The sequence below is a fragment of the Furipterus horrens genome, unplaced genomic scaffold (assembly GCF_987537825.1).
Source record: "Furipterus horrens unplaced genomic scaffold, mFurHor1.1.pri manual_scaffold_8, whole genome shotgun sequence".
Taxonomy (NCBI): Eukaryota; Metazoa; Chordata; class Mammalia; order Chiroptera; family Furipteridae; genus Furipterus; species Furipterus horrens.
The window spans coordinates 57,171,598-57,198,210 of record NW_028327178.1 but is presented as its reverse complement, the minus strand read 5'-3'; the positions used below and the strand labels follow the sequence as shown (position 1 = coordinate 57,198,210).

At 42.9% G+C, this 26,613-nt stretch overlaps 1 protein-coding gene and 1 non-coding gene across 2 annotated transcripts in view; one reads left to right on the top strand and one right to left on the bottom strand.

The window, feature by feature from the left end:
• Nucleotides 1–5,001: 5,001 nt before the first annotated feature.
• Nucleotides 5,002–26,613, bottom strand: part of CHST13 (carbohydrate sulfotransferase 13) — a 51,486-nt gene continuing 29,874 nt past the window's right edge. Inside the window, exons 2-3 of the mRNA XM_090285160.1 lie at nt 13,771–13,850; nt 5,002–6,568 (exon numbers count right to left, since the gene is read on the bottom strand). Of these exons, the coding sequence (XP_090141286.1) occupies nt 5,723–6,568; nt 13,771–13,850 (926 nt within the window). The 3' untranslated portion in view covers nt 5,002–5,722. The remainder of the gene's footprint in view (nt 6,569–13,770; nt 13,851–26,613) is intronic.
• Nucleotides 23,926–24,029, top strand: LOC150002974 (U6 spliceosomal RNA). Its single transcript, XR_016512808.1, has one exon. It is a non-coding gene; the product is annotated as a U6 spliceosomal RNA (small nuclear RNA).

Here is a 26,613-nt window from a genome sequence, read left to right as displayed (position 1 = left end):
AGGCTAAAATGGAGGGGAAAAAATGTGTACAAAGTAAAGATAATTGAGCTCCCTACCTGGCTCCACAGGTTAGCCACTTCTTGGAGCAAAGTCACATCCCATCAACAACATAGTAATGTGTGACACAAGGATCCTTGGAAAGTCCTCATCTCTATTCCACACAGTCACCAGCTGAGAAACAGTCTTCCTTTTAGACACAAGGAACTGGAGGCTTTGGCAAGGGCCATACATCAAGTGGGGTTGAGATGGTGGTCCCATCAACCTCTTCCCACTGCAGGTCTAGCCTTTTCACAGTCCCAAACACTGTAAGAACTCAGAGGAACTCCATCTCATGGGTAAACTCTCAATGTCCTTGAACCCAGCCAGTACTTACGGCACCAGACACACCCTTTGCTGATGTTTATTTTAAGCCATTGTCCAAAAAGCTGGCAAGATGCTCTGGCCCAGAGAAGAGTCAGGGAAAAGCTAAATTTAGGCTTAGGGATTTGGGCAGCCTGCTTCAAACCCTGGTTCCTGTATAGCCCTTGTCACCTCCCTTTAAAACCTACTGAGAGTCTCCTGATACCACTGGTCATTTCTCCAGGCTTCTTCCTCCATCTTGCTCACTGTTTTTACTTTATATTAATAGCAAGCTTGGTGCCCTCCCCAGACCCCTTTCCCTGGCTGAAGACTCAGTAGGTTTTAAGTTGTAATTCCAGATTGGTCCTAGGAGGAGGTTAGTGTAGCTTCCACTTACTCCTCCACCATCTTGGATCTCTCTCCGCACATTTTAAAAATAGTATTTCAAACAATACATTGGGTATTTTTTTAGTGATAATGGATTGTATCATACTGCATGCAACTTTCTTTACTACTCAAGAGCAATTTCCTAAGAGTCACACAATTGTTCACTTAAGTCATTTAATTTTCACTGTATAATACTCCATGATTGGGCCATTCTGTTTCCACTAAACATTAAGTGTTTCCACTTTTTGCTATTGTGGACAATGCTGCTCTGAGCATTCTTGCCCTCTTCTCCAGACATGTTGTCCCCAGAGAACAGTTTCTGGCTAGAGGGCTTCTGCGCATTCACCTTTAGCAGCTAGCACTACGCTGTTTTTTCAAATGATCCCACTGCACATGGGCATGAGCAGTTTATAAAAAGAAGCTCTTTTAGATCTAACATTGTAAGTAAAAGGGGTCTGGCTGCCTGCTGCTACAAAAGTCAATACTCTAGAGGCAGGTGCTGATGTAAAAGAAAGTGATTTATTTGCAGATGCTGACTCATATCTCAAAACCTATCTCCAGGAAGATGGGGGACTCATGTCACAAAGTCTAACTCCTGGAAGATGGGGGACTCATGTCTCAAAGCTCATTATTCTCTCATTGGAGGCAGAGGTTTTTATGAGGAAGAGGGGAACAGAAAACAAAGGATAAAGAACGGGGTTACAAAGTTCTCTACATGCAGATGAGCACAATCCATTCCAATAAGGCAAGTGATGGTTCTGTGTGCATCATCCTGGTTTAATCATTCTGGCTCCATGGTTGAATGTCAATAAATCTTGCAGAGCTTGGATGCCTGAAGGTTGGGGTCTGTATCTTCTGAAGTTAGTTCCTAGGATTCTTATACAAATATGCTGTTCCTCTACAAGCTATGTATTAGTAAGCATCAACAATTTCAGAAACAATGTCAAAAGAATGATGGGGTGGGTTACAGTTTCCCACCATTACAATTTTCTACTTTTACACCATCCGGCTAAACTTTGCCATGGTCTGATGTTTAGGAAACAAAGCAGGAGGATATGCAGGGCTCCTCCAGCTGGTGTGGCAAAGTTGGCTGTTCTCTTGGTAGAAAAAGTTCATTATTCTCCCAGAATCCAGAGTCATGAAATATGCACGGTCTTCAGTGGGTCCACCACTTCAAATTTATTCTAAAGAACAGGCATGAAGGGATTAGTAAGGAACTACCTGTTTGGCCTCCTATGTATTGAGTGTTTTTATGTACTCAATGTCCTCAAAGAAGAAATGGGCAATAACTTAAATGTTTTACAATAAAGAAATGGCTTAGCAGTATTCTCTATGTGAAAATATTTCAGAAATATTAGAAATAATCATGCAGCCTATTTAGCAACATGCAGCATGTGGGCCAAGCATTTTAGAGCAGCCATCCAGACCCTTGATTGTTCTTATGCCATGAGCACAGTTAACATGAATCAGCACATGGCTGAAGCCCCCTAAAGAACAGGAGAAGGGTCAGCTAGCCTTCTGGGAAAGTGAATTGCTCACTCTCACAGACCACATGGAAGAGGGCTGTGTCCTAGGGGTGAAGGAGCAACAGGAAAGGAGCCTGCACTACCCCTAGAGGTTCAGTGAAGCAGCCCTCCTACCAGTTCTGAACATCTTCTTCTGGGCAAGAGAGACCACCTTGTTGAAGATGCCATTATTGAGTCTTCGTTACATGCAGCCTCGCCTTTATCCTAGTGAGAGAGGTATGGTGTCACTGGAAAAAGCAGCACCCTGAGACCTGGACACACTGATCCCTCAAAGTGTTTTGGTGACATATTGTGAGTTGCCTGGGACCTTGACTTTATTCCAAGGCCATCCGACTAGTTGCTGAAACCAGCAGATGCAGGTGGCTGCGATTCTGAAACTGCATAAGGCATGAAGTAGTGTTGTTCTAAGAAACACAGGAATTTTATTTTAGTAAAAATTTAAACCATGGAACTATGCCTCCCAGGAAGCTGCCTGGATGACACAGCCACAAAATAAAACAAAACATATGAGAATTAACCAACATCATAACTACAAAAATTTGATAAACATTTTCCTGACCGAAAAAAAAAAAAAAGCCCTAAAAATCAAAAGAGCATTGAAACTTGTCTTAATCCTTTGTAACCCCATCCACCTTTGTCACTTCCATCCTGGGAAGAGTGCTGACCAGTACTCAGAGGCGGATTTAATGGTGGGTGCACCAGGCGTGTGTCCTGGGCCCTGACTTCTGAAGGGCCCCTCAAAACCATGTATTTTTATTTTCTCTATTTTTTTAAGGGGTTCAATACTTTCTTCTGTGCCTGGGGCCTCAACCAATCTTAATCTGCCTCTGCCAGTACTACCCAGTTCTGAGAGACTGGAACACTGAAAAGTACAAGGCAGTTGTAAGTTAAGACACCATGTAATTCTCAGTTCATGCTCTTAGTCCCTTTAGGAACTGGTTTTAATAGAAAAATTATAGGTCTTCAGAGGGTGCCAGATTATGAACCCACCTGGGTACCCTCATGTCTTGTCCAGCGTTTTGTGAGACCCTGTCTTTCTCAGGTGATCCCATGACCCAACCAGGACTACACCACTTGGGGGCAGGCAATCAGTCTGTGATCTGTGAGGAGACATGTTCTGGTGCAGCCAAAGGGAAAACAAGTCAGAGACAGGCCAGAGCAGAAGGAATGCCCCAAAACTGGTGAGGTGAGAAGCAAGAAGTGCCTCCAGTCTTGGCCGTAAGTCCGTCCTGCTCTCACAACAGAGGTGAGGGCTATTGTGGTGGGGGGTAGAGCTGAGTGTGTGACATTGAGTGTATGCAAACCCAGAGAGCATGGGAGACATCCAATGGTGGCGGGGGGTGATGAGGCTGCAGAATGCCTGCCCCAAATGATAAAATGACAAGCATCAGCATACAGGAGACTCTGAAGGGATGACAGCTGATGTAGTGATGGCAAAAGGCAACTTCTAATTGTGAGGCATCTAGGGATGTGACATCTAGGTGAGGGTTAACTTTCAGCATACAAGCCATATCAGAGGCTGTGTGGGTGCTGAGCTCACTCAGCACAAAGATGTGCTGTGGAAGCAAATGCCAAATAACTGAGCATGAAATGGCATGTAACAAACATAGTGTATGCATGGCTTCTGAGGGAGTGTATGGATAACAGGGACTTTTGAGAAATACAGCAGCCTCTGGGTATGCCAACAGGACCAGCCCCTTCCTCCTTAAGCCTAGCTCAGCATGGTAAGGCTGTGGTCTGGGGTGTCCTGGTAATTATCCAGGCCCTAGGCTTTCTAAATCCCTCCAGTGGGGTGAGATTTCATGAGGAGCTCAATAACAGCATCTTCCCAGGTCCAAAGGAGTTGGCTGCTGCTGACCCAAACTGGGAGGATCTATGAACATTGCATGGAGAAGCTCTGAGTGGTGTGTCCTGAAGGACTCGGGCAGACTCCTGAGAAGGAGGGAAACAAGGACCAGCCAGGAGAAGAAAAGCCTCTTAAGCAGGGGAATACCATCGCAAAGGCTGGGGCATGAATGTGGCTAAGCTGCCACTCCTTGACCAGCCCAGCCCCCATAGGCCAGCACGGCTCTCATGGGTCCTCACCACAGGGTGTGGAGTCACCACAGCTGCTTTGACCTCATCCCTGCCAAGCTGCCCTTCCTTGGTTGTGTTCTAATTCCTATTTTTCAAAACCTCAAGCATACACTTCCCTGTTCTTCCCAAAGTTCTGGCATTTTTATTTATCATCCAAAGACACAGAGAAGGGACATTATATATTCAACTAATCGCTAAGGAGACATTCAGTCCCTCCTAAAGGACCCCCATGCGGCTGTCTCTCCAAACTGGAAGGGTGGATCCTCATTGCCAAGTGCCCACATGCTGCAAACCACACACACGCACACCCACGAATGGGATTGGCCCAAGGATCAAAGCTTCACTGAGCTGGTTTTGGCTTTAATCTTTGGCCCAAGCAGAGTGAAAGGTTAGATTTCCCCCAAGTTGTGAATGTTTCCCCCCTCAACCCTATAATTTAGCACCCACCACCTGATGCACTCCCTCCATATACAATGCCCCATGTAGCCTCTCATACTTGTATGCTGCTGTGAAGGTAAGCCATCTCTCTTATCTGACTTTTACAACCACCTGGCATTCTTATGCCATTTGGTAACAGGGGAAACTGAGGCTCAGAGACTCAGTGAGATGCCAAATTCAGTCGGCCCCATGCCCCAGAGCAAATGGCAAAATGAAGTGGGGAAACTCCAAACTGTCAGAAAGTAACAAAACATATTTATTTTGATCATTGATACATGAGCTCCCCAGATCACCAAAGTTCTATAAGACCTGGCATCATATTGTGCCCTGAGGTTGGTGGGCATACAGAGGCAACCTAACGTCTGGCTGGACTAAGACCAAGGGTGGGGCCAGGGCCAAGCCAGCAAGAGGAAAGGTGACCCTGCTCTGTGACTGGTAGAGTGAAGGCAGCCCATGGATAAGGATGGCCCCAGCCTGAGGCCTGCAGGGGAGGGCTTCCTTCCTTGGCTAGGGCTGTCCTTAATTAACAGGGTGGGTCAGGTGGAGAGGGCTCTAGGATGGGCCACAGGCTGCCTTGAGCCAGAATTCTGTTCTGTTGCACCATAGACAGGTTCAGGGACAGAGCTGATTTTAAAAGAAACAAACAAACAAAAGCGAATTTGCAAGTTAAAATGCTATCACCCAATTCTCATCTACCCAAGGATCCTGGGGAAGCCTCTGCCAGTTAGAGCAGTTAGAGGAAGCAAGAATCAAGTGACAGGCAGGATAGCTGGCAAGCACAGTTGTACAGCGCCTGAGGTAGGTTGCACCCAAAGCTTGCCAGATGTGATGTCAGCCCAATGCAGTAGTTGTGAAAGTAGGATACTCTGGATCCATCAGAAATTCACATTCTCGGGGCCCCCGGCCCAGACCTCAGAGCTTCCACAGTGTACCAGGTCACACAGAGGCACTGCAGGCTATTGCAGTCGCAGGTAGGAGGGGGCAGAATAGTTGAAGAGCAGAAAGTCCATCCTGTAGAGGTTGAAGAGGCGCTGCTGGTAAAAGGGGCTGATGTCCTGGAAGAGGTGAACGGCCTGGTCACGCGTGGTAGCAGCCTTGGCCCGGGATGGTGGAGCGGGGAAGCGCAGGCCAGGTGTGCCCACCAGGCCCAGCACGAAAGCTGCATCCTCTGCCAGGGTCTCGAACTTGCCCACTACATCGTAGCGAAGGCGACATGGGTGGCAGAGCGCATGGACGCGTTCCCAGTGCTCATTGAAAGGTTCGTCACGGCGTGTGCGCGGGTCCAGTAAGTAGGTCAGGAACTCAGCAAAGCGCACATCGTGTCCCCGGGCCACTGCATCAGGGTGTGGGTGCGGCCGCAGGCGCCGCACGATGCGCGTGCCATAATGCCGCTGGAAGGCAGCGCTGTAGGGATGCGCGAACTTGTTCCTATAGGCCGAGGCCAGGCGCTCAAAGGGCTCGCGCACGAAGAGGAAGGCCAGGTAGTCGCGCAGGCGCCGGTTGATCTCGGTGGGGCTGAAGTCAGCTAGAGAGGCCAGGCGGCCTGGCGCATGTGCCTCATGCGCAGGGATGGCTTGCGGGTCCCGGCTCACGGGGCTGCTCAGTGCCAGCAGCACGCGCTTCCAGTTGGTGCAGGCCACCTTAGGCACATAGCAGTAGAGCAGGCCGTGTGCGTCGTCCACCAGCACGTGCCGCAGGTCCTCGGGCTGCAGCAGGCGCTGCCCGCGTGTGTGGCGGCTGCAGGTGCGGTGGAGTAGACTGCGCCGCTCCCGATGCACCTCAGCCAGGGCTGAGTTCGGACCCTGTGGACGACAGGGGTTGGGGTCAGGGTTGCTGCCCAGTGACTTGTGTGAGCCAGGGCCGGGAGTCAGGTAGGGGACCTGGACTGGAATCCTCGCCCTGCTTCTGATCACTATGTGTGATTAGGGGTCCAGGCATTTGTCCCGGACCTGAATGGGGGGGGGGGGGGCGGCATGTGAAATGCTGTGACTAATCACTTGTTGGACATTCAGGTCTGAGGAGGTCCTGATAACAAATATGGCATGGTTAGAATAAGCCTGATAAAAAAAGCACAACTTCCAAGTAAACTGACAGCAAACTGAGTATCTGTTGTACTAGAAATAATATAGTGTATAAGAATGGCAGCTTTAATTCCATATAAATAGTGTTGAAAATGCAGGTACTTCCAGGCTGTTAGGATATTTTTGTCTAATAATAAAACTAGCTAATTCGGTATTTATGAATTAGTGTGTTCCTTTGGGTCTTGATTTCTTTATCCTGCCCAGTCCTCCCCTCCACTAACAAATTCTAACCTTGGTACTTGGGCAGGAGGCCTGCCCCCTCTGAGCCTGTTCCTCTGAAATAATAACATCCAGCATTTACCTCCTACTTACTGTGTACCACGCACCTTGCTATAACCTTTACAACTCTATGAATTGGGTAATATTAGGAGGTCACTTGGGTCCAGCCTTTCCTAGCCCTCCTCGGTCATACCAAAACCCAGGCCAGTACCTCCAGCAATTCCCCCTCCTTTTTTCAAGTCTTTTCTGCCCTAAACAGGGTCTTCACTTCCAACAGTAACCCACTAACACCCCTGCCCTCTCTCTTTGGTGGTATTTTTGTCTGAGTTCTTAGAAGTATTTTTAATTTCTAAAAATTGCATTAAAAGCCTTTAGATAATAAGACAATACATATTGGTGAGAATGTGGGAAAGTGGAACATTCATTCATTGCTGGTGAGAAAGTAAAATGGTATAGATGTTGTGGAAAGCTATTTGGCAGCTCTTCAAAAAAAGTAAACATGTGATCCAGAAATCCCACTTCTAGGTATATACCTAAAGTAAGCAAAAACATGTTACATAAAAACTTGCACACAAATGTTTATAGCAACATTATTTATAATAGCCGAAGAGTGGAAACAACCCAAATGTCCATTAACTGGTGAACAGATAAATAGTATATATGTGGTCTATCCATACAATGTAATATTCGTCGTCGTCGTCGGCAGCCGTCCGTCTCGAGAGACGATGGTGTAGCTTCTTAAGAGTCTATCTGCACCGCCGAGAATGGCTATGCAGTCCAACTCGGGAGTGACACGGTATCCGTCTCCTCCCGTGTTGAATTGACATCTTGCGATGACGCTGGAGTGTCCTCTCCAGTGAAGCTGAAGCTACAGAGCCTGGGCAGGGTGATATGGAGGGTCTGCTGTTGCCCATGCAGCAGACCCCCCCTCTCTTCGCAGCTGAAGGGCCCAAGGGAAAGACGGAGTCAATACAGCTTGGCTTCAGGTGCGCCGCAGGAGTTGCCGGTGTTGACTACAACGTCAAACCGCCTTAGGGACTCCGGCTCCGGATTTTCTGTCGGGGTTTACTCCCTTAGCCTTTCCCCTGAAGAGGTATGCCGCAAGGCAGCGGAGGTTTTTTGGAGTCAAGAGTTTTCCTTCTCTGATGTACCCTGACTGGAAGATCGAACCAGCGACACTTAGCTCGCAGGCCGACGCTCAATCCACTGAGCCAAACCAGCCAGGTACAAACCATACTAATGAGGAAACTGGTGCAGGAGGGGAGAAAGCAGAAAGGGGAGAGATGATGTTAACAAGTTTAAAAAAAAAAATAAAATGTTTATCAATTTTAGAGAGAAGGAGAAACATCAACTGGTTGCTTCCTGTACTCACCCTGAACAGGGATCAAACTCGCAACCTAGGTACGTGCTCTGACCAGAAATCAAATCCCCTGAACTTTTGGTGTACATGACAACGCTCCAAGTCACAATGGCCAGGGCCCTTCCACGCACTTACTTTGTAATCTCAGGCATGTAACTTTGAGCTTCCATTTACCCATCTGTGATATGGGGTCTCACCCTGAGATAGCTGTGCTTAAGAACACACTTGGGATCCGAAGTCCTGGCTCTTTGCTGATGGATGAGGAAGGCAAGAGAGATAAGAACTGAACATGGGGCTGTGAACCAGTCATCTTTGACATTCCTTTGCTTCACAATGGCCCTTTTCCAAATGTGGAAACTGGAAAATTTGAGTTAACAGTAACACCTGTGCACTTTCCCTCATTGTATCCCCGCAACCTTACTCAAGATCCTAAATTGTTTACCAAACTTTGTATCACATACATATACCTAATGCATCTCTTATTCTGGAGCTTTATGAAGAGTATATGCTATAGGTAATTTACTCGAACTTGTTTTTAACATAACCTATTAGCAAGAATTCCCATCTGTAGTTTTTCACTGCTGATAATCTAGAACCATTTATTTTTTGATGAGTCTGAGACTTGCTATTTTTAAGTACTTTGAACACTGCCAGAGATGTATCGTAATGTCCATCTTTATGTGCCAGATTATTGGGTATTCATACACTAGCCATTCCCTTAAGTGTTCGTAATAATTTACATAAAAGGTCCTGTAGCTGGATTGAGTCGAGAAAGTCCTGCTTTTCTTCAACTTCTGAATCCCATGTCTCATTAAATAGAGACAAAGGTTAAGAGCTGATGTTTCAAATGCCTGGCACATCATAGATGCTCTGAATACAGTGTTTTGTTTTTTTTTTTTTAAAGGGTTTTATTTATTTTTAGAGAGGGGAAGGGAGGGAGAGATAAACGTCAGTGTGGTTGCCTCTCGGACACCAAATGGGCACCAGGCCCACAACCCAGGCATGTGCCCTGACTAGGAATTGAACCAGTGACCCTTTGGTTCGCAGGCTGGCATTCAATCCACTGAGCCACACCAGCCAATGTAATATTATTCAGTCATAAAAAGGAATGAAGTTCTGATACATGCTAAAACATGCATGAATCTTAAAAGCATTATGCATACTAAGTAAAAGAAGCCATGCATAAAAGGCCACATGTATGATTCCATCTATGTAAAATATCCAGAATAGACCCATAGAGAGAGAAAGTAAATTGATGGTTGTCAGGGGCTGGGAGTGGAGAAAATGCAGAGTGACTGCTAGTATGTACTGGGTTTCTTTTTGGAGTGATGAAAATGTTCTAAAATTAGATGGTGGTGATGGTTGTGCTTCCTTGTAAGTATACTAAAACCACTGATCTGTACACTTTAAGAGAGTGAATCCTGTGGTCGTCGGCAGCCGTCCGTCTCGAGAGACGATGGTGTAGCTTCTTAAGAGTCTATCTGCACCGCCGAGAATGGTTGTGCAGTCCGACTCGGGAGTGACACGGTATCTGTCTCCTCCCGTGTTGAATCGACATCTTGCGATGACGCTGGAGTGTCCTCTCCAGTGGAGCTGAAGCTACAGAGCCTGGGCAGGGTGATATGGAGGGTCTGCTGTTGCCCATGCAGCAGACCCCCCCCCCCCTCTTTGCAGCTGAAGGGTCCAAGGGAAAGACGGAGTCAATACAGCTTGGCTTCAAGTGCGCCGCAGGAGTTGCCGGTGTTGACTGCAACGTCAAACCGCCTTAGGGACTCCGGCTCCGGATTTTCCGTCGGGGTTTACTCCCTTAGCCTTTCCCCTGAAGAGGTATGCCGCAAGGCAGCGGAGGTTTTTTGGAGTCAGAGTTTTCCTTCTCTGATGTGCCTTGACTGGAAGATCGAACCAGCGACACTTAGCTCGCAGGCCGACGCTCAATCCACTGAGCCAAACCAGCCAGGGTTATGTGAGTTATATTTCAGTTAAGAAAAAGCCTTCAGAATGTTTCCATTTCAGAGGAGGCCGAAGCACCATCTGAAATAGCAGGACACTATACACCCTGTCCCCCCTGGCTGGTTTGGCTCAGTGGATTGAGCGTCGGCCTGCGAGCTAAGTGTTGCTGGTTCGATCTTCCAGTCAGGGCACATCAGAGAAGGAAAACTCTGACTCCAAAAAACCTCCGCTGCCTTGCGGCATACCTCTTCAGGGGAAAGGCTAAGGGAGTAAACCCCGACAGGAAATCCGGAGCCGGAGTCCCTAAGGCGGTTTGACGTTGTAGTCAACACCGGCAACTCCTGCGGCGCACCTGAAGCCAAGCTGTATTGACTCTGTCTTTCCCTTGGACCCTTCAGCTGCAAAGAGAGGGGGGGTCTGCTGCATGGGCAATAGCAGACCCTCCATATCACCCTGCCCAGGCTCTGTAGCTTCAGCTTCACTGGAGAGGACACTCCAGCGTCATCGCAAGATGTCGATTCAACACGGGAGGAGACAGATACCGTGTCACTCCCGAGTCGGACTGCACAGCTATTCTCAGCGGTGCAGATAGACTCTTAAGAAGCTACACCATCATCTCTCGAGACGGACGGCAGCCGACGACGACGATACACCCTGTGCCTACATGAGAATATGTGACATTGTGGGAGGGGGTGGGAAAACAGACTGCATGTGTGGGTGTGTGTGAATGTGCTTTTAAATATATCCCACAGACATCCAAGATACTTTAAGTGCAAAAAGTTAAAGGAAGAATAGGACTTAGCATGCTACAGTTGGGTTTTTAAAAAAGTAGGGAAGGTGTCTTGGCTGGGTAACTCAGTTGGTTAGAATGTCATCCCAATATACCAGGGTTGTAGGTTCAATCCCCAGTAAGGACACATACAAGAATCAATCAATGAATGCATAAATAAGTGGAACAGCAAATCAATGTGTCTTTCTTCATTTCTCTCTCTAAAATCAATTTAATTTTTTTTAAGGATAGGGAAGGTAATTTTTAAAATCTTTCAAAAGGAATGAATTGTGGGTCATCTCTTTTAGATACATGTTAAGATAATCACAGAGTAAAGAAGCCTGGGATTTGCTTCAAAATAATACCAGGTAAAAGTTGGAGGGTTAGGATGAAACAAGAATGGACAGGAGCTGATTATTGTTCAGACTGGGTGATGGTAACGTGAGTGTTCATTGTACTAGTCTCTCTGTTTCTGCATATATTTGAACTTTTCAAAATGAAAAGTTGAGAGAGCAAGTACATATGTACCTGTAGGTGAGATTTTGAAAAAGTAATATAAGCACAACATGATAGAGCATTCAATGCTGCATACATGACCAGAACATGTCTGGAATGACTCACAGGGAACTGGTCAATTCCAGGGGTAATGGGAGCCCATTGTGGGAAGAAGAGGTGCTCTTCACTGTAGTCTTTGGGAGTGGTAGAATGCCCTATAGTGCTTATATTACTCTTTCAAAAAACTCAGTGTGGGGGTGGTTGCCAAGTTCAGACATGGCTGTAGGGGGCCTGAGAGCACTTAAGAGGATTATATTCCCACCCTGTGAAGCACTGACTTATAGGATTGGCCTCAGAAACCTGTCTCCATGTGGGTGCCAGGAAAGGACTGTAACCAGGGGCCCCACAGCCAAGCGCTGCTTTCAGCTTCCAGACAACCCCACATGTTTCTTGTGGCAGGATATGTTGGCCATCCATCCATTTGTCAGTTTCCCTCCTTCCTTGCCAGCAAACCTCAACTATGTTAGGCCATGAAGTCAGCCTCGGGAAGAAACAGTCACACCTGCATTAAAGTGATGGGTTCAGAGGTGGGCATATGGCCTGGCTCTGGTCAAGACGATATAAAGGAGAGTTTGATGGATGGTTCCCAGGAAAGGCTTTTCTTCAGGAAAAAAAGTGAGGGCTCCTAAAGAAAGAAAACTTGTTGCTTTACTCCCTTCCCTTCTTCTTAGGATGTTCTCCTATGAGGAGATGTCAGGGCCCTGGCATTCATCTTACAGCCATGAAGCAACAAGGCTATGGCAGAAGCCAACATCCATAGGATGTGAGTGGGAAGAGTGTTGGGCAGAGACCATGGGAATGCTGGTCTCTGAGTATCATGGGGAGCAGGCATTGACTATCCTAGTGGCTTCATGTAGTCTTTTCTGTGTTTTGCAGCCCCATGAATATCTAGACAGTCAATGCTATCCCACTTTTACAGGTTAGAACACTGAGGCTTAGAGAAATCAGTGGTCTACAGCTCTCTGGTAGGGTAGTTCCAGCTTGGATCCCTTGGGACTCAGAAGCCAGAGCTGTGCTGCTAGTCTGGAACTGTATCCATCAGCAACACCCTCATCTTTCCCACTCCAGCAAGATTCAACTCCTTATAGATCCTTAGCCTGGCTCTAGTCCCTATGACCTTTGTGCTTCAATTTCCTCATCTGTGAACAGGGATAACAACAGCCCTACTTTACAGGGCTGCTGTGAGGACTAAGTGAGTTCACAGAACTAGAGAGCCTGGTACACAGTTAGCACTTGTTGGCCAGATTGTTTTCATTACTATTATTCCTTCAGCTGCAAGGTGCTATGCTTCCAGGGCTATGACACCCCAAGGTCACTGAGTCCTCAGGCTGTGAGGGAGCTGAACCAATCCTATCTGTGTCTCAAAGTCTGTGGAGCTAGTGGAACTGGGGGCCTGATGACAGCCTGGACTACCCTAAGCTTGCTGTTTGGCCCAGGGCAAACCAGTTACCCTCTCTGAAGAAAGGCCTCCCCACCCACAACCCAAGGACATGAAACAGATGAGTTCCATCCGCATCTTTGGCTGTCCTTGGGAATTCAGTGAGCAGCATTTTCCCAAACCCAGTCTGATCATTCTCTCTGGATTACAACCTTCCATGGCTCCCTATTTTCTTTGCCCCACCTGCCAGGCCACACTAGGCCACTGCTCACTGGGTAGGGGCTCCTTCATGTTTTCCTATTGCAGCTGGTATTAAATTTAATTACTCTCTCCCCACTAGACTGTCAACTCTCTGAAGGCAGGCTCAACATCTGTTTTACTCTCTTTCATATCCACAACACATAGAACTGGCACATACTGGGCCCAGTCTATTGTTGAGTGGATGATGGACGGGGTCTGGGATGGGTGAAGACACCAATTCTGTCAGCTTGCCCCCAAGATTTGCCCTTATCACATCTTCAGGCATTCTAGTCTCTGAACAGAGCCTGGATTTTCAGAGGATGACTCTCTGTGCCCATTGTGGATTCTAGTTCCTTAACAGTAGATCTACACTGGGGGTCTACAGTTCTTATGTCTAGAGGCAGAGGGTGGGATTCCAGGGTTGCGGTTGTGTGTGTGGGGGGTCCACCTACCTGGTCCAGGTCATAGAGCATCTGCAGGGGACTCCTCTTCCCACCAAGCCAGCCAGAATCCAGGATCCTGTTTTCAGATTCTGTGGAGCATAAAGAGAGAGGTGTTATCTCTCCACCAGACAAACTGGCTCTGGTGTTGGGGGATGGGGTTTCACCAACTGACCTAAGGCAGAGCTAATCTATTTCCTGTCCCACATGCCTCAGGAAGGAGGGGCATTGGTGGAGTGTGGGGGAACACTGACAGGGCCCCTAATTCAAGCTTGGTTGACACTGGTCCCATGTTCTAACCTCTAGAGTTTGAGGGTGCCAAGCAGTAGAGGGTGAGAGAAAAGATGGTATCCAGCCCATAGCACTCTGAAAAAGGCCTGACCCTACCCAACCTTACCCACATCAATCTGCCCTCATATCATGGCTTGTCCCTGCCAGCCCCATGACCAAGGAGCCCTGAGGGCCTCAAAAAGCTACTTGTCTGTCTAGAAAGGGCTGAGCAGTGGTGGAGGTGGCACAGCAAGACTCCAGGCTCTCCTACTTACCAACTATGAACTCCTACAGCAGCCTATACTTCCCCTAGCAGTGTACATGCTTCCTCATGGTAAATACAGCTTTAGCTGTCCCCCAGACTTGATGCCTCTGAGGGCAGAGATAGTACGTGTCTCAGTGCCAAATTCCTCAATCTTCCTAAAACTATCAAAAACATAGCTTGCTAAGTTAATTATTCACTCAAAATGTGTTTTAAGGACTATCTTATTAAACATATTTAATTAGTATTAATATATCCTTGGTAGTATAATCAATATAGGTAAGGAAACATTTAAGACCTTTGTGATCATATATTTCTTAAATATGATTATACTTATTAATAAACTTATGAAGTATAACACAATCTTTACAAAATCACCAAAATTGGCAAACCTTTAACTAGATTGGCTAAGAAGAAAAAAAGGAAAATTGAAATTACTAAAAACAGAAATGGAAGAAGATATATTAATACTAGACCTTACAGAAATAAGAAAGGATTATAAGAGTATAATATGAACAATTGTACAAGAGTACATGAAATAGAAAAGTCAAATATGAAATAGAAAATTCCTAGAAAGACACAAATTCCTAAAATTGACTCAAGAATAAATACAAAATTTCAATATAACAAGTAAAGAGACTAAATTAGTAATTTTTAAAAGGAAGCCCCATTGAGACTAGTAGGATGGGCAGAGATGTGAAACAACCAGGTGTGGAAGTCAAGAATTGGGAAGGAGGACTTCCGGCCAAGACGGAGGCCTAGACAGACACGCTGCATCTCCCTCCACAACTAAGAAGGAATACAACTACAGTATTCCCTCACTTATCATGGGTATTATGATCTAGACCCTCCCGTGATAGGTGGAAATCCACGAAGTAGGAACCTTACATTTATTTTAGTAATTACATATATTTTAAGGTTTTATAAACCCTTCCCACACACTTATAAACCATTCCCAGTCACTAATTAACCTTTCCCACTCCCTTCTTAACCTTTTCCACACGTTTATAAACACTACTTATGTTCTTAAACATATTCTACACTCTTTTTAAAAAATAATTTATTAATTTATTTAGTTTGTTTATTTATTTATTTATTTATTTTCTTTTTAGAGAAAAGGGAAAGGAGAAAGAGAGGGAGAGAAACATCACTGTGTGGTTGCCTCTCACACCCCCAACTGGGGACCTGACGTGCAACCTAGTTATGTGCCCTGAATGGGAATCGAACCAGCGACACTTGGTTCACAGGCTGAGGCTCAATCCACTGAGCCACACCAGCCAGGCCATATTCTACACTCTTAAACCTACATAACTTTAACAACATACATATACAGTACTGCAAAATTCCATGACATAGCAAAAAATCCGTGATAAATAATTAAATATAGTATTTTTACAAATCCTGCAATACAGTGAGGCCATGATAAGTGAACCATGATATAGAGAGGGACTACTGTACCTCTAAACTAGAGACAACCAGATGTTCCAGAAAATCGAACTGCATGGAAGTCCAGCAAACAAAGATATAAAGAAGAAATACTCATCCAGATAGGTAGGAGGGACTGAGCCAGGGCAGAGAGGACACAATGCAGTGGTGGCAGCAGTGGCTGCAGTGGCAGCATCAGGCCAGCGAAAAGCAGAGTCACACATTTTAAAAACAAGGGAGGAACACCTGGGGAGCGCTTCCAGCACCAGATCATACTGCATAACTCACAGTTCCAGCACCAGCGAAAATCAAGCCTCATTGCTTCTGATTGTGCAAACCAGTGGGGGCTGGGGTGAAGGAAGAAACTGCCAGTCTCTCAGCAGAGTCTGCTTGTTTAAAGGACCCCCACAGTCCTAGAACATCCACAGACCCACCGACTCTGGGAACGATGGTGAGGGCAACAGCTAGAGAGGTGCCAGTCCCATACAGAAGTGGGAGAAGTGCCTGGAAAAGGGGAGAGTGCTGAGCAAGAGGCCTTGTTCCCTCTCAGACCCCTCCCCCACATACTACACCACAACTTGGTGAAATGGATCTCCCTATACTGACAAATACCAAAGGCTCCACCCCTTACAACATAACAGGTGCGACAGCTCTATGTAAGACATAGAGGCAAACAAACACAGGAGCCTGTCAAGATGAGGAGACAGAAAACTATGGCCTAAAAGAGGGAACGGATCAAAGTTCTGATGGAAGAACTAAGTGATGAGAAGATAGCCAACCTAACAGATGCAGAGTTAAAAACACTAGTGATAAAGATGCTTACAGGCTTGACAGATATGCTTAAGTATGACAAACACATAAGGGAAGAAGAGAAGGCTACACTAAAGAAAATGAAGGGAAAGTCACAGAAAACCAATAGTGAAGGGAAGAAAACTAGGGTTCAAATCAATGACTTGGAACATAAGGAAGAAAAATATAGTCAACCAGTACAGAATGAGGAAACAAGAATTGAGAAAAACAAAGAGAGGCTTAGGAACCTCTGGAACAACTCTAAACGTGCCAACATTCAAACAATAGGGGAGCCAGGAGAAGAGGAAGATCAAGAAATTGAAAACTTATGTGAAAAAATAATGAAGGAAAACTTCCCTAATTTGGTGAAGGAAATAGACATACACATCTAGGAAGCACAGAGAGTCCCAAACAAGGTGGGTCCCCAAAAAGGCCACACCAAGAGGTATCATCATTAAAATGCCAAAGGTCCAAGATAAAGAGAGAACCGTAAAAGCAGCAAGAGAAAAGCAGAGAATTACCTACAAAGGGGTGCCTATATGACTATCAGCTGATTTCTCAAAAGAAGCTTTGCAGGCAAGAAGGGGCTGGCAAGAAGGATTCGAGGTGATGAAAAGCAAGGACCTACCACCAAAATTACTCTATCCAACAAAGCTATCATTTAGAATGGAAGGGCAGATAAAGTGCTTCCCAAACAAGGCAAAGCTAAAGGAGTTCATCACCACCAAGCCATTATTATATGAAATGTCAAAGGGTCTTACCTAAGAAAAAGATCAAAATTATGAACATTAAAATGACTCAGCTAAAAGCATTTTCCTTAGGATCAGAAACAAGACAAGGATGTGTACTTTTACCACTGTTCATTAGAATAGTATTGGAAGCGATAGCGATTGGAAGTCAGAAAAGAAAAAGAAATGAAAGGCATCCAAATTGGAAAGGAAGAAGTAAAACTGTAATGATTTGCAGATGACATGACAATGTACATAGAGAATTCTAAAAATTTCACCAATAACTACTATAACTGATAAATGAATTTAGTAAAATAGCAGGACACAAAATACATTTCAGAAATTGGTTGCATTTTATACACCAATAAAAAACTATCAGAAAGAGAAATAAGAACACAATTTCATCTATAATTTTATCAAAAAATAAAATACCTAGGAATAAATTTAACCAAGGAAGTAAAAGACCTGAACTCTGAAAACTATAAGACATTGAAGAAAGAAGTTAAAGAAGATACAAATAAATGGAAGCATATACTGTGCTCATGGATAAAAAGAATTAACATCATTAAAATGTCTATGCAATCTATAGGTTCAATGCAATTCTTATGAAAACACTAATGGCATGTTTCACAGAACTAGAACAAATAATATCAAAATTTATATGGTCCACAACAGACCCTGAACAGCAAAAGCAATCTTGAAAAGAACATAGTTGGAGGTATCAGAGTACCTGATATCAAAGTATACTACAAGGCTATAGTAATCAAAGCAGAGGTATTGGCATAAAAACAGATACATAAATCAGTGGAACAAAGTAAAGAGTCCAGAAATAAACCGCCTATATGGTCAATAACTCTTTGACAAAGGAGGCAAGAACATACAGTTGGTGCAAAGACAGTCTCTTCAATAAATAGTGTTTAGAAAACTGGACAGATATAAGCAAAAAAGAAAATGAAACTAGACCACTTTCTTATACCATATGCAAGAACAAACTCAAAATGGATTGAAGACTTAAATGTAAGACCCAAAACCATAAAACTCCTGGAAAAAGACATAGGCAGTAAGCTCTTTGACATCACTCTTAGTAATGGTTTTTGAAAAATGTTTCCTTGGGCTAGGGAAATGAAAAAATAAACAAATGGGACTATATCAAACTAAAAAGATTTTGCATAGCAAAAGAAAATCATCATCAAAACTGAATGTGAGAAGATATTTGCCAATGATACATCTGATAAGGGGTTTGTATCCAAAACATATAAAGAAATTATACAACTTAACACCAAGAAACAAACAATCTGATTTAAAAATTGGCGGAGGAACTGAATACACACATCCAAAGAGCATATACAAATGACCAATAGACATATGAAAAGGTGCGCAACATCACTAATCACAGAAATGCAAGTTAAAACCACAATAAGATATCACCACACACCTTTAGGATGGCTGTCACCAATAAACCAACAAACGACAAATGTTGGTGAAGATGTGGAGAAAAAGGAACCTTCCTGTACTGCTGGTGGGATTGCCAACTGGTGCAGCCACTGTGGCAAACAATATGGAGGTTCCTCAAAATATTAAAAATAAAACAATAATATGACCAAGAAATCCAACTTCTGGGTATTGATTTTTTGAAATCCCAAACACTAGTTTAAAAACATATATGCATCCCTATTGTCAATTACAGTAAATAGACAACTGGATTTAAAAATGTAGTATATATATACAATGGAATATTACTCTGCCATAAAAAGAACGAAGTGTTACCATGGATGACAACATGGATGAACCTAGAGTGTATTGTGTTAAGTAAAATAAGTCAGAGAAAGACAAATACCATATAATTTCACTAATATGTGGAATCTAAAAGAGCAAAAGACATGAACAAACAGAAGAGAAACAAACTCATAGATATAGAGAACAAACTGATGGTTGCCAGATGGAAGGGAGGTAGGGAGGGCTGAGTGAAAAACATGAAGAGATTAAGAAGTACAAATTGGTAGTTACAAAATTTTCACAGGAATGTAGAGTTTAGCAGAGGGAAAATAGTCAGTAATATTGTAATAACTATGTATGGTGCTAAGTGTATTACTAGACTTTTGGGGAGGAACATTTCATAAGTTATATGAATGTCTAACTTCTTTGCTGTATACCTGAAACTAATATAATATTGAATATCAACTGTAATTGAAAAATTAAAAAGTAAAAGCCCAGTATCAGGTGGCTTCACTGGTTAATTTTACCAAATATTAAAAGAAGAATTAACATCAATGTCTTCCAAACTCTTCAAAAAGAAACAGTAATCAGAAGGCATGAGTACACTTCCCAACTCCTTATATGAGCCCTCATTACCCTTATATCAAAACCAAAGACATTATGAGAAAACTACAGATCATATTATCTTATGAATATGAATGTAAATTCCTCAATGAAAAGCATATTAAATCTAACATTTAAAGTGTTATACATGATAACCAAGTAAGATTTATTCCAGGAGCACAAGGTTGATTCAACATACAAAGTCATCATGATATTATGCCATAGTACTAGAATAAAGAAAGAAAACCACATTATCATCAATAGATGCAGAACAAATACTGCAAAAAATCAAATACTCTTTCATTATGAATACACTAAAAAAAATTAGGAATCAAAGGAAACTTCATTAAACTAATAAAGGCTATCTGGGGAAAAAAACATGGCTAACATATTTAATGGTGAAAACTTTCCCTGTAAGATCAGTAGCAAGAGAAGAATGACCACTTTCATATTTCTATTCAACAATGTACTGGAGGTTCTAGCCAGTGTAGTTAGTCAAGAAAAAGAAATATCGATTCCCAGTCAGGGCACATTACTAGGTTGCACACCAGGTCCCCAGTTGGGGGCGTGAGTTAGAGGTAACCACACAGTGATGTTTCTCTCCCTCTCTTTCTCCTTTCTCCTCTCTCTAAAAATAAAATAAATAAACAAACAAATAAATAAATTTAAAAAAAAAGAAATAAAAAGCATTCAAATGGAAAGGAAGAATTAAAATTATGTCTATTCATAGATGACATGATCCTATATAGAGAGAAATCCCTGAAAAATCCACACATTATTAGAGCTAATAAGTTCATCAAGGTTATGGAGTACAAGATCAATATGCAACAATCACTTGTATTTCTAAATACTAGTAATGATTAATCCAAATATGAAATTTAAAAAGTAATTACACTTACATAAAAAAGAATAAAATAATAAGGAATACTGTAACAAAAGAAGCACAAGACTTGTCACTGAAAACTACAAGGCATCACTAAAAGAAATTGAAGGCCTTAATAAATGGAAAAATAGTCTATGTTCATAGATTGGGAGATTTAGTATTATTAAGGTGGCAATACTCCCCAAATTGATGTACAGATTCAATGCAATCCCTATCAAAATCCCAGCTGCCTTTTTTCCTGAAGAAATTGATGACTGATCCTTAAATTCTTGTGGAAACTCAAGGGATTCAGAACATCTAAAACAATCTTGAAAAGAAACAAAGTTGAATAGCTTAGTAATCAAGACTGTGCGGTGGTGGAATAGGAGAGACATATAGATCAATGAAATATAATTCAGACTTCAGAAACAAACCCTTACAGTCATGGTCAGTTGATTTTTAATTAGGATAACAAGATAGTTGACTAGGGAAATAATAGTCTTTCAATAAATTATGATAAAAAACTTGGGGATCCACATGCAAAAAATAAAATTGCCACAAATCATGTACAAAAACTAACTCAGAATGGATCACAGACCTGGGTGTAAGAGCTGAAACTCTGAGACTCTTATTAAAAACACAGGCAAATATCCATGATCTTAGGGTCAGCAACAATTTCTTAGATATGACACCAAAAACACAAGCAACAAAAGAAAAAACATAGATACACTAGACTACAGTCATGCATTGCTTAATAATGGGAATACCTTCTGAGAAATGTATCATTAGGTGATTTCATCAGTGTGCAAACATAGTGTGCACTTAGACAAACCTAGATGGTATAGCCTACTACACATGTAAGCTATATGGCAGCCAAGATGGAGGCATAAATAGACATGCTGTGTCTCCATCACAACTAAGAAGGAATTTACAACCACTTCAAAACTAAAACAAAAAACAAACAAACAAAAAAGAAAATCCAGAACATTGAAACTACAGGGAAGCTCAGCAAAGAAATAAAGAAGAAATATTCAGCCAGAAAGGTAGGAGGGACAGCGCCAGATGGAGAGAACGAGGTGCGGAGCAGTGGCAGGGGCTGTGGGGGCGGTGCTTGGCAACAGAGCTGGCAGCTCAGCTAGTGGCACAGCTAGCAGCACAGCAACTGAAGCTGCTATGAAAAGCACAGTCATACATTTTAAACTGGGGAAGTTGTCTCAGGCAGACCAGACTGATCCCAGCCCCATACCAGACCATACAGTGCAAGGTTCCAGCACCAGGGAAAATAGAGCCACATTGCTTCTGACTGTGAAAACCAGTGCGGGTTGGGGCAGAGGAAGGACCTGATGGTCTCTCAACAGAGTCCACTTGTTCAGTACAGGAAGGGGGAGAAATGCCTGGAAAAGGGATGAGTGCTGAACAAGTGGTTTTGATCCCTCTCAGACCCCTCCTCCACATACAGCACCACAGCACAGTGAAAAGGGTCACCAGCATTAATGAATATCTAAGGCTCCACCCCTTTACAATGTAACAGGTGCAACAGTTCTACTTAAAACACAAAGCAAATACAGAAAGCTGTCAAGATGAGGAGACAGAGAAGTACAGAGCAAAAGCTGGGGCAGATCAAGGTTCCAGTAGAAGAACTAACTGATGAGGAGATAGCAAACCTAACAGATGAAGAGATAGCTAACTTAACAGATGCACTGTTCAAAGTGCTGGTGATAAAGCTGCTCACAGACTTGACAGAAAAGATTAACCATGACAGGGAAGAAATGAAGGCTATACTAAGTGAAATGAAAAATAATCCACATGGAACTAGTAGTGAAGGAAAAGAAACCAGGGTTCAAATTAATGAATTGGAACATAAGGAAGAAATAAACACTCAACCAGTACAGAATGAGGAGACAAGAATTGAAAAAAAAAATAAGGAGAGGCTTAGAAACCTCTGGGATAGCTTTAAATGTGCCAACAACCCAGTCATAGGGGTGCCAGAAGAAGAAGAGGAAGAGCAAGAAATAGAAAAATTATGTGAAAAAATAATGAAGGAAAACTTCCCTAATTTGGGGAAGGAAATGGGCATACGGGTCCAGGAAGCACAGAGAGTCCCAAACAAACTAAACTCAGGGAGGACCACACCAGGACATATCATAATTAAAATGCCAAAGGTTAAGGATAAAGAGAGAATCAAAAGCAGCAAGAGAGAAGAAGGGAATTACCTACAAAGGGGTACCCATAAGACTATCAGCTGATTTCTCAAAAGAAACTTTGCAGACAAGAGGGGTTGGCAAGAAGTATTCAAAGTGATAGAAAGCAAGAATCTACAACCAAGATTATTCTATCCAGCAAAGCTATCACTTAGAATGGAAAAACAGATAAAGTGCTTCCCAGACAAGGTAAAGCTAAAGGACTTCATCGTCAGCAAGCCATTATTATATGAAATGTTAAAGGGACTTATTTAAGAAAAAGATCAAAACTATGAACATTAAAACGACAACAAAATCACAAGTATTAACAACAGAAGACAAAATATAAAAACAAAAACAAACTAAACAGATAACCAGAGTGGTAACAGAATAATAGGTAGGGGGAGCATGTGGAGGGGTGCCAGATGGGAGGGGGGAGGGGGAGAAGGAGGGAAATGGTGCAAGAATTAAGCATAGTAGGAGGGTGCAGAATAGACAGGGGGATGTAGAGAAGAGCTTATACGTTGACCCATGGACATGGACTAAGGCAGGGGGACTGCTGGAGGGAGGAGGTGTGCTGGGTGGAGGGGGGCAAAGGGAAAAGAAATTGGGACTACTGTAACAGCATAATCAATAAAACATACAAAAAGAAAAAGGAAAAAGAAACACAGTAAACATGAAATGTATGAGGTGCTGCTTTGTAACATAGCATATTGTTTTATAGCAAACATGTCTTAGACATAAAAAATAAGCACACTCTAAAATGACAATTTAAATTGTATTATAGTAAATATATTAACCACTAACATAATTGTTTATTATCATTATCAAATATTAGGTACTGTATATAATTGTGTGTGCTGTGGTTTTACAACCAGCAGCACAGTAGGTTTCTTCACACAGAACTGTCATAAACACATGAGTAATGAATTTGATATGATGTTATGACAGCTACAATGTCAGTAGGCTATGGGAATTTTTCAGCTCCATTATAATTTTATGAGACCACCATTGTTTTGTGGGTCATGACTTTACATCCACATTAAAAACTTTTGTGCTTCAGAGGACACCATCAAGGTGAAAAGATAACCCACCAACTAAGGGAAAATATTTTCAAATCATATATGTGGTAAGAGACAAGTATCTAGAATATCTAAAGAATACCTACTACTGAATAAAAGAAATAATACAATTTTTAAAATGGATAAAGAATGTACAATATTTAAAATAGAGAAATGGACATTGCTTTAAAATATACAAATTGCCAACAGAACATGAAAAGATGCTCAACATCACTATTCATTAGGAAAATACAAATGAAAACCTCGATGAGTGCTCACTTCAGCAGCACATATACTAAAATAGGAATGATACAGAGATTAGCATGGCTCCTGAACAAGGATGACATGCAAATTTGTGAAGCATTCCATATTTTTGAGGGGAAAAGAGGGGGAAGGGACTAGTATAAATGACCCGAGGACATGGACAACAGGGTGGGGACTGACTGTGGGAGTAGGGAAGGGCAGTGGAGAGCAATAGGAAAAAAATTGGGACAGCTGTAATAGAACAACAACAAAAAGAAGATATTTTAAAAAACAGTAAAAGTAAAATAAAAAACAAACAAACAAATCTCAATGAGCTATATCTTCTCACATATATCCTGGAGAGAGGATGTGGAGAAATTGGAACCCTCATACATTGATAGTGGGAATGTAAAAGGGAGCAGCTGCAATGAAACATAGTTTGGCAGTTCCTTAAGAGCTAAGCATACAGGCTTATGGGAAAATGGTGGAATAGGAAGAACAAGAAATCTGTCTTTCAATCTATACAACAGTTATATTAGCAGAATATATATGATGCAACTGTTTTTTGAATTCTGGAGTCTATTGAAAGCTTGCTTCCAGGGGAGGAGTTGGTAAATGGCAGTTAATTTCAGCTTACAGCACAGTGGCAACTACCCATTTCCCAGCTCCACATTACAGGCAGCTGTGCATATGTTCCTGGAGCAGTTTACATGCATCATGAAGGATCCAGGGTGGGAAAAAAGGAGCCAGTCCTCTAAATACCAGAGGCATGTGCTTGACCACTGATTGATGCTTCTGAACACAGAACTGCAGATAAAGGCAGGCAGCTATTGTCCTTGTACCTCCCCCTCATTGTTGAAAGCACCTTCCACTCTAGCTAAAGTAACTTCCAGGACACTTAAAAGACTGGCACCCCCTACCCTTCACTTTTCTCTCCTGTCCTTTTGGGAGTCAGACATTAAACAGTAGAATATTAAAAAGAACTACGTGTATGGTGAAAATCAGAAAGTTACTGGATGCCCAGGGGAAGCTCAGAAACAAGCCAAGAAGACATTAAATTTACACTTCAGGATGACCCCAGGCCCACAGACCACCTACAACAATCAGAAAAACAAAACCAACAAACAAAAGCAGAGACAAAAAACAAACAACAATCGCTGAGGGGGGAGAAGAATTGAATTTCCAGAGCCACCACATTATTAGATTCAAATGTCCAGTGTTCAACAAAAAGTAATAAAGTATCAAAAAAAAAAAAAAAACATATGGTCCATTCAATGGAAAAAACTATTCACTGAAATCTTCCCTGAAAAAGATGTGATGACAGATATAGTAGAAAAAAACTTTAAAACAGCTGTCTTAAAGATTCCCAAAGAACTAAAGGAAGATCTGTAGGAAGTCAAGAAAATGATGTGTAAACAAATGGATATATCAACAAAGAGAGTAAACTTACAAGGAAATCAAAAAGGAACTCTGGTATTGACAAGTACAGTAACTGAAACAAAAATTTCACTAGAGAGATTCAAAGGCAGATTTGAGCAGGCAGAAGAAAGAACCAGAAAACTTTAAGAAGGAACAATGAAAATTACTGAGTCTGAAATACAGAAAGAAAAAACATTGAAGAAAAGTAAACAATGTCAAATGGACCTGAGGGATAACATTAATTGGCCCAACATGCACATTGTGGGAGTTCCAGAAGGAGAAGAAAGGGGCTGAGCAAATATTTGAAGAAATAATGGCTGAAAACATCCCAAACATCATGAAAAGCATGAATAAAATAACTAAGAAGTTCAAGGATCTTTGAACTCAAAACCCACTCCAAGACATATTATAATCAATCTTTCAAAAGACAGAATCCTTAAAGCAGCAAGAGAGAAGTAACTTCAGGGAGTTTGTTACCATTACACCTGCCCTGCAAGAAATGCTCAAGACAGCCCTGCAAGGTGGAGATCTGGTCAAGATGGCAGTGTAGGCAGACATGGCTCACCTCTTTGCACAACCACATCAAAATTACAACTAAAATATAGAACAACTATCAGTCAGAACCATCAGAAATTGAGTTAAATAGAATCTGACAGCTATGGAATCAAAGAAACCATATCCATCAAGATGAGTAGGAGGGGCGCATACATGGAATGGGCAGGTTTCTCACGCACATATAGTGGATAAAAACTTGGGAGGGATATCTCAGGAGTGAGGAGGTCCAGTCCCACACCAGGCCCCCAAGCCCAGGATTCCAGTACCTGGAAGATAAGCCCCCACAACTTCTGGCTGCAAAAATCAGCGGGGATTGAGTTGGCGGAATAAATTGCTACAGCCCCAAGCAGTTTCTCTTTAAAAACCCACACATGAACTCATCTACTCACACTCACTCCCTCTGAGCTCCAGCACCAGGGTAGCAGCTTCAAGAGCACCAGTAATATACAGGGATAAACTGAAGTGTCTGGTATCTGGGAAAGAAGATGCCATTGTCCCTTTTCTGTGCCTTCCCTTCACAGAGCAGGCCAGCTGGTGCCATATCTGAGACTCCAACAACCTGGCTAACACTGTTTGACCCACCTTGGAGATCCCCAGAGACTCCACTTCATCCAACTTATGGGCCCACTCAAGCTGCTTTTCCACATGAATGGCTGGTCTTGGTTCATGCCTCACAACTTCCTAAATCCTATCAAACAAGCAAAAGCTGGTCTCAGTGAGCTCAAGGTCTGGCACTAGCAGC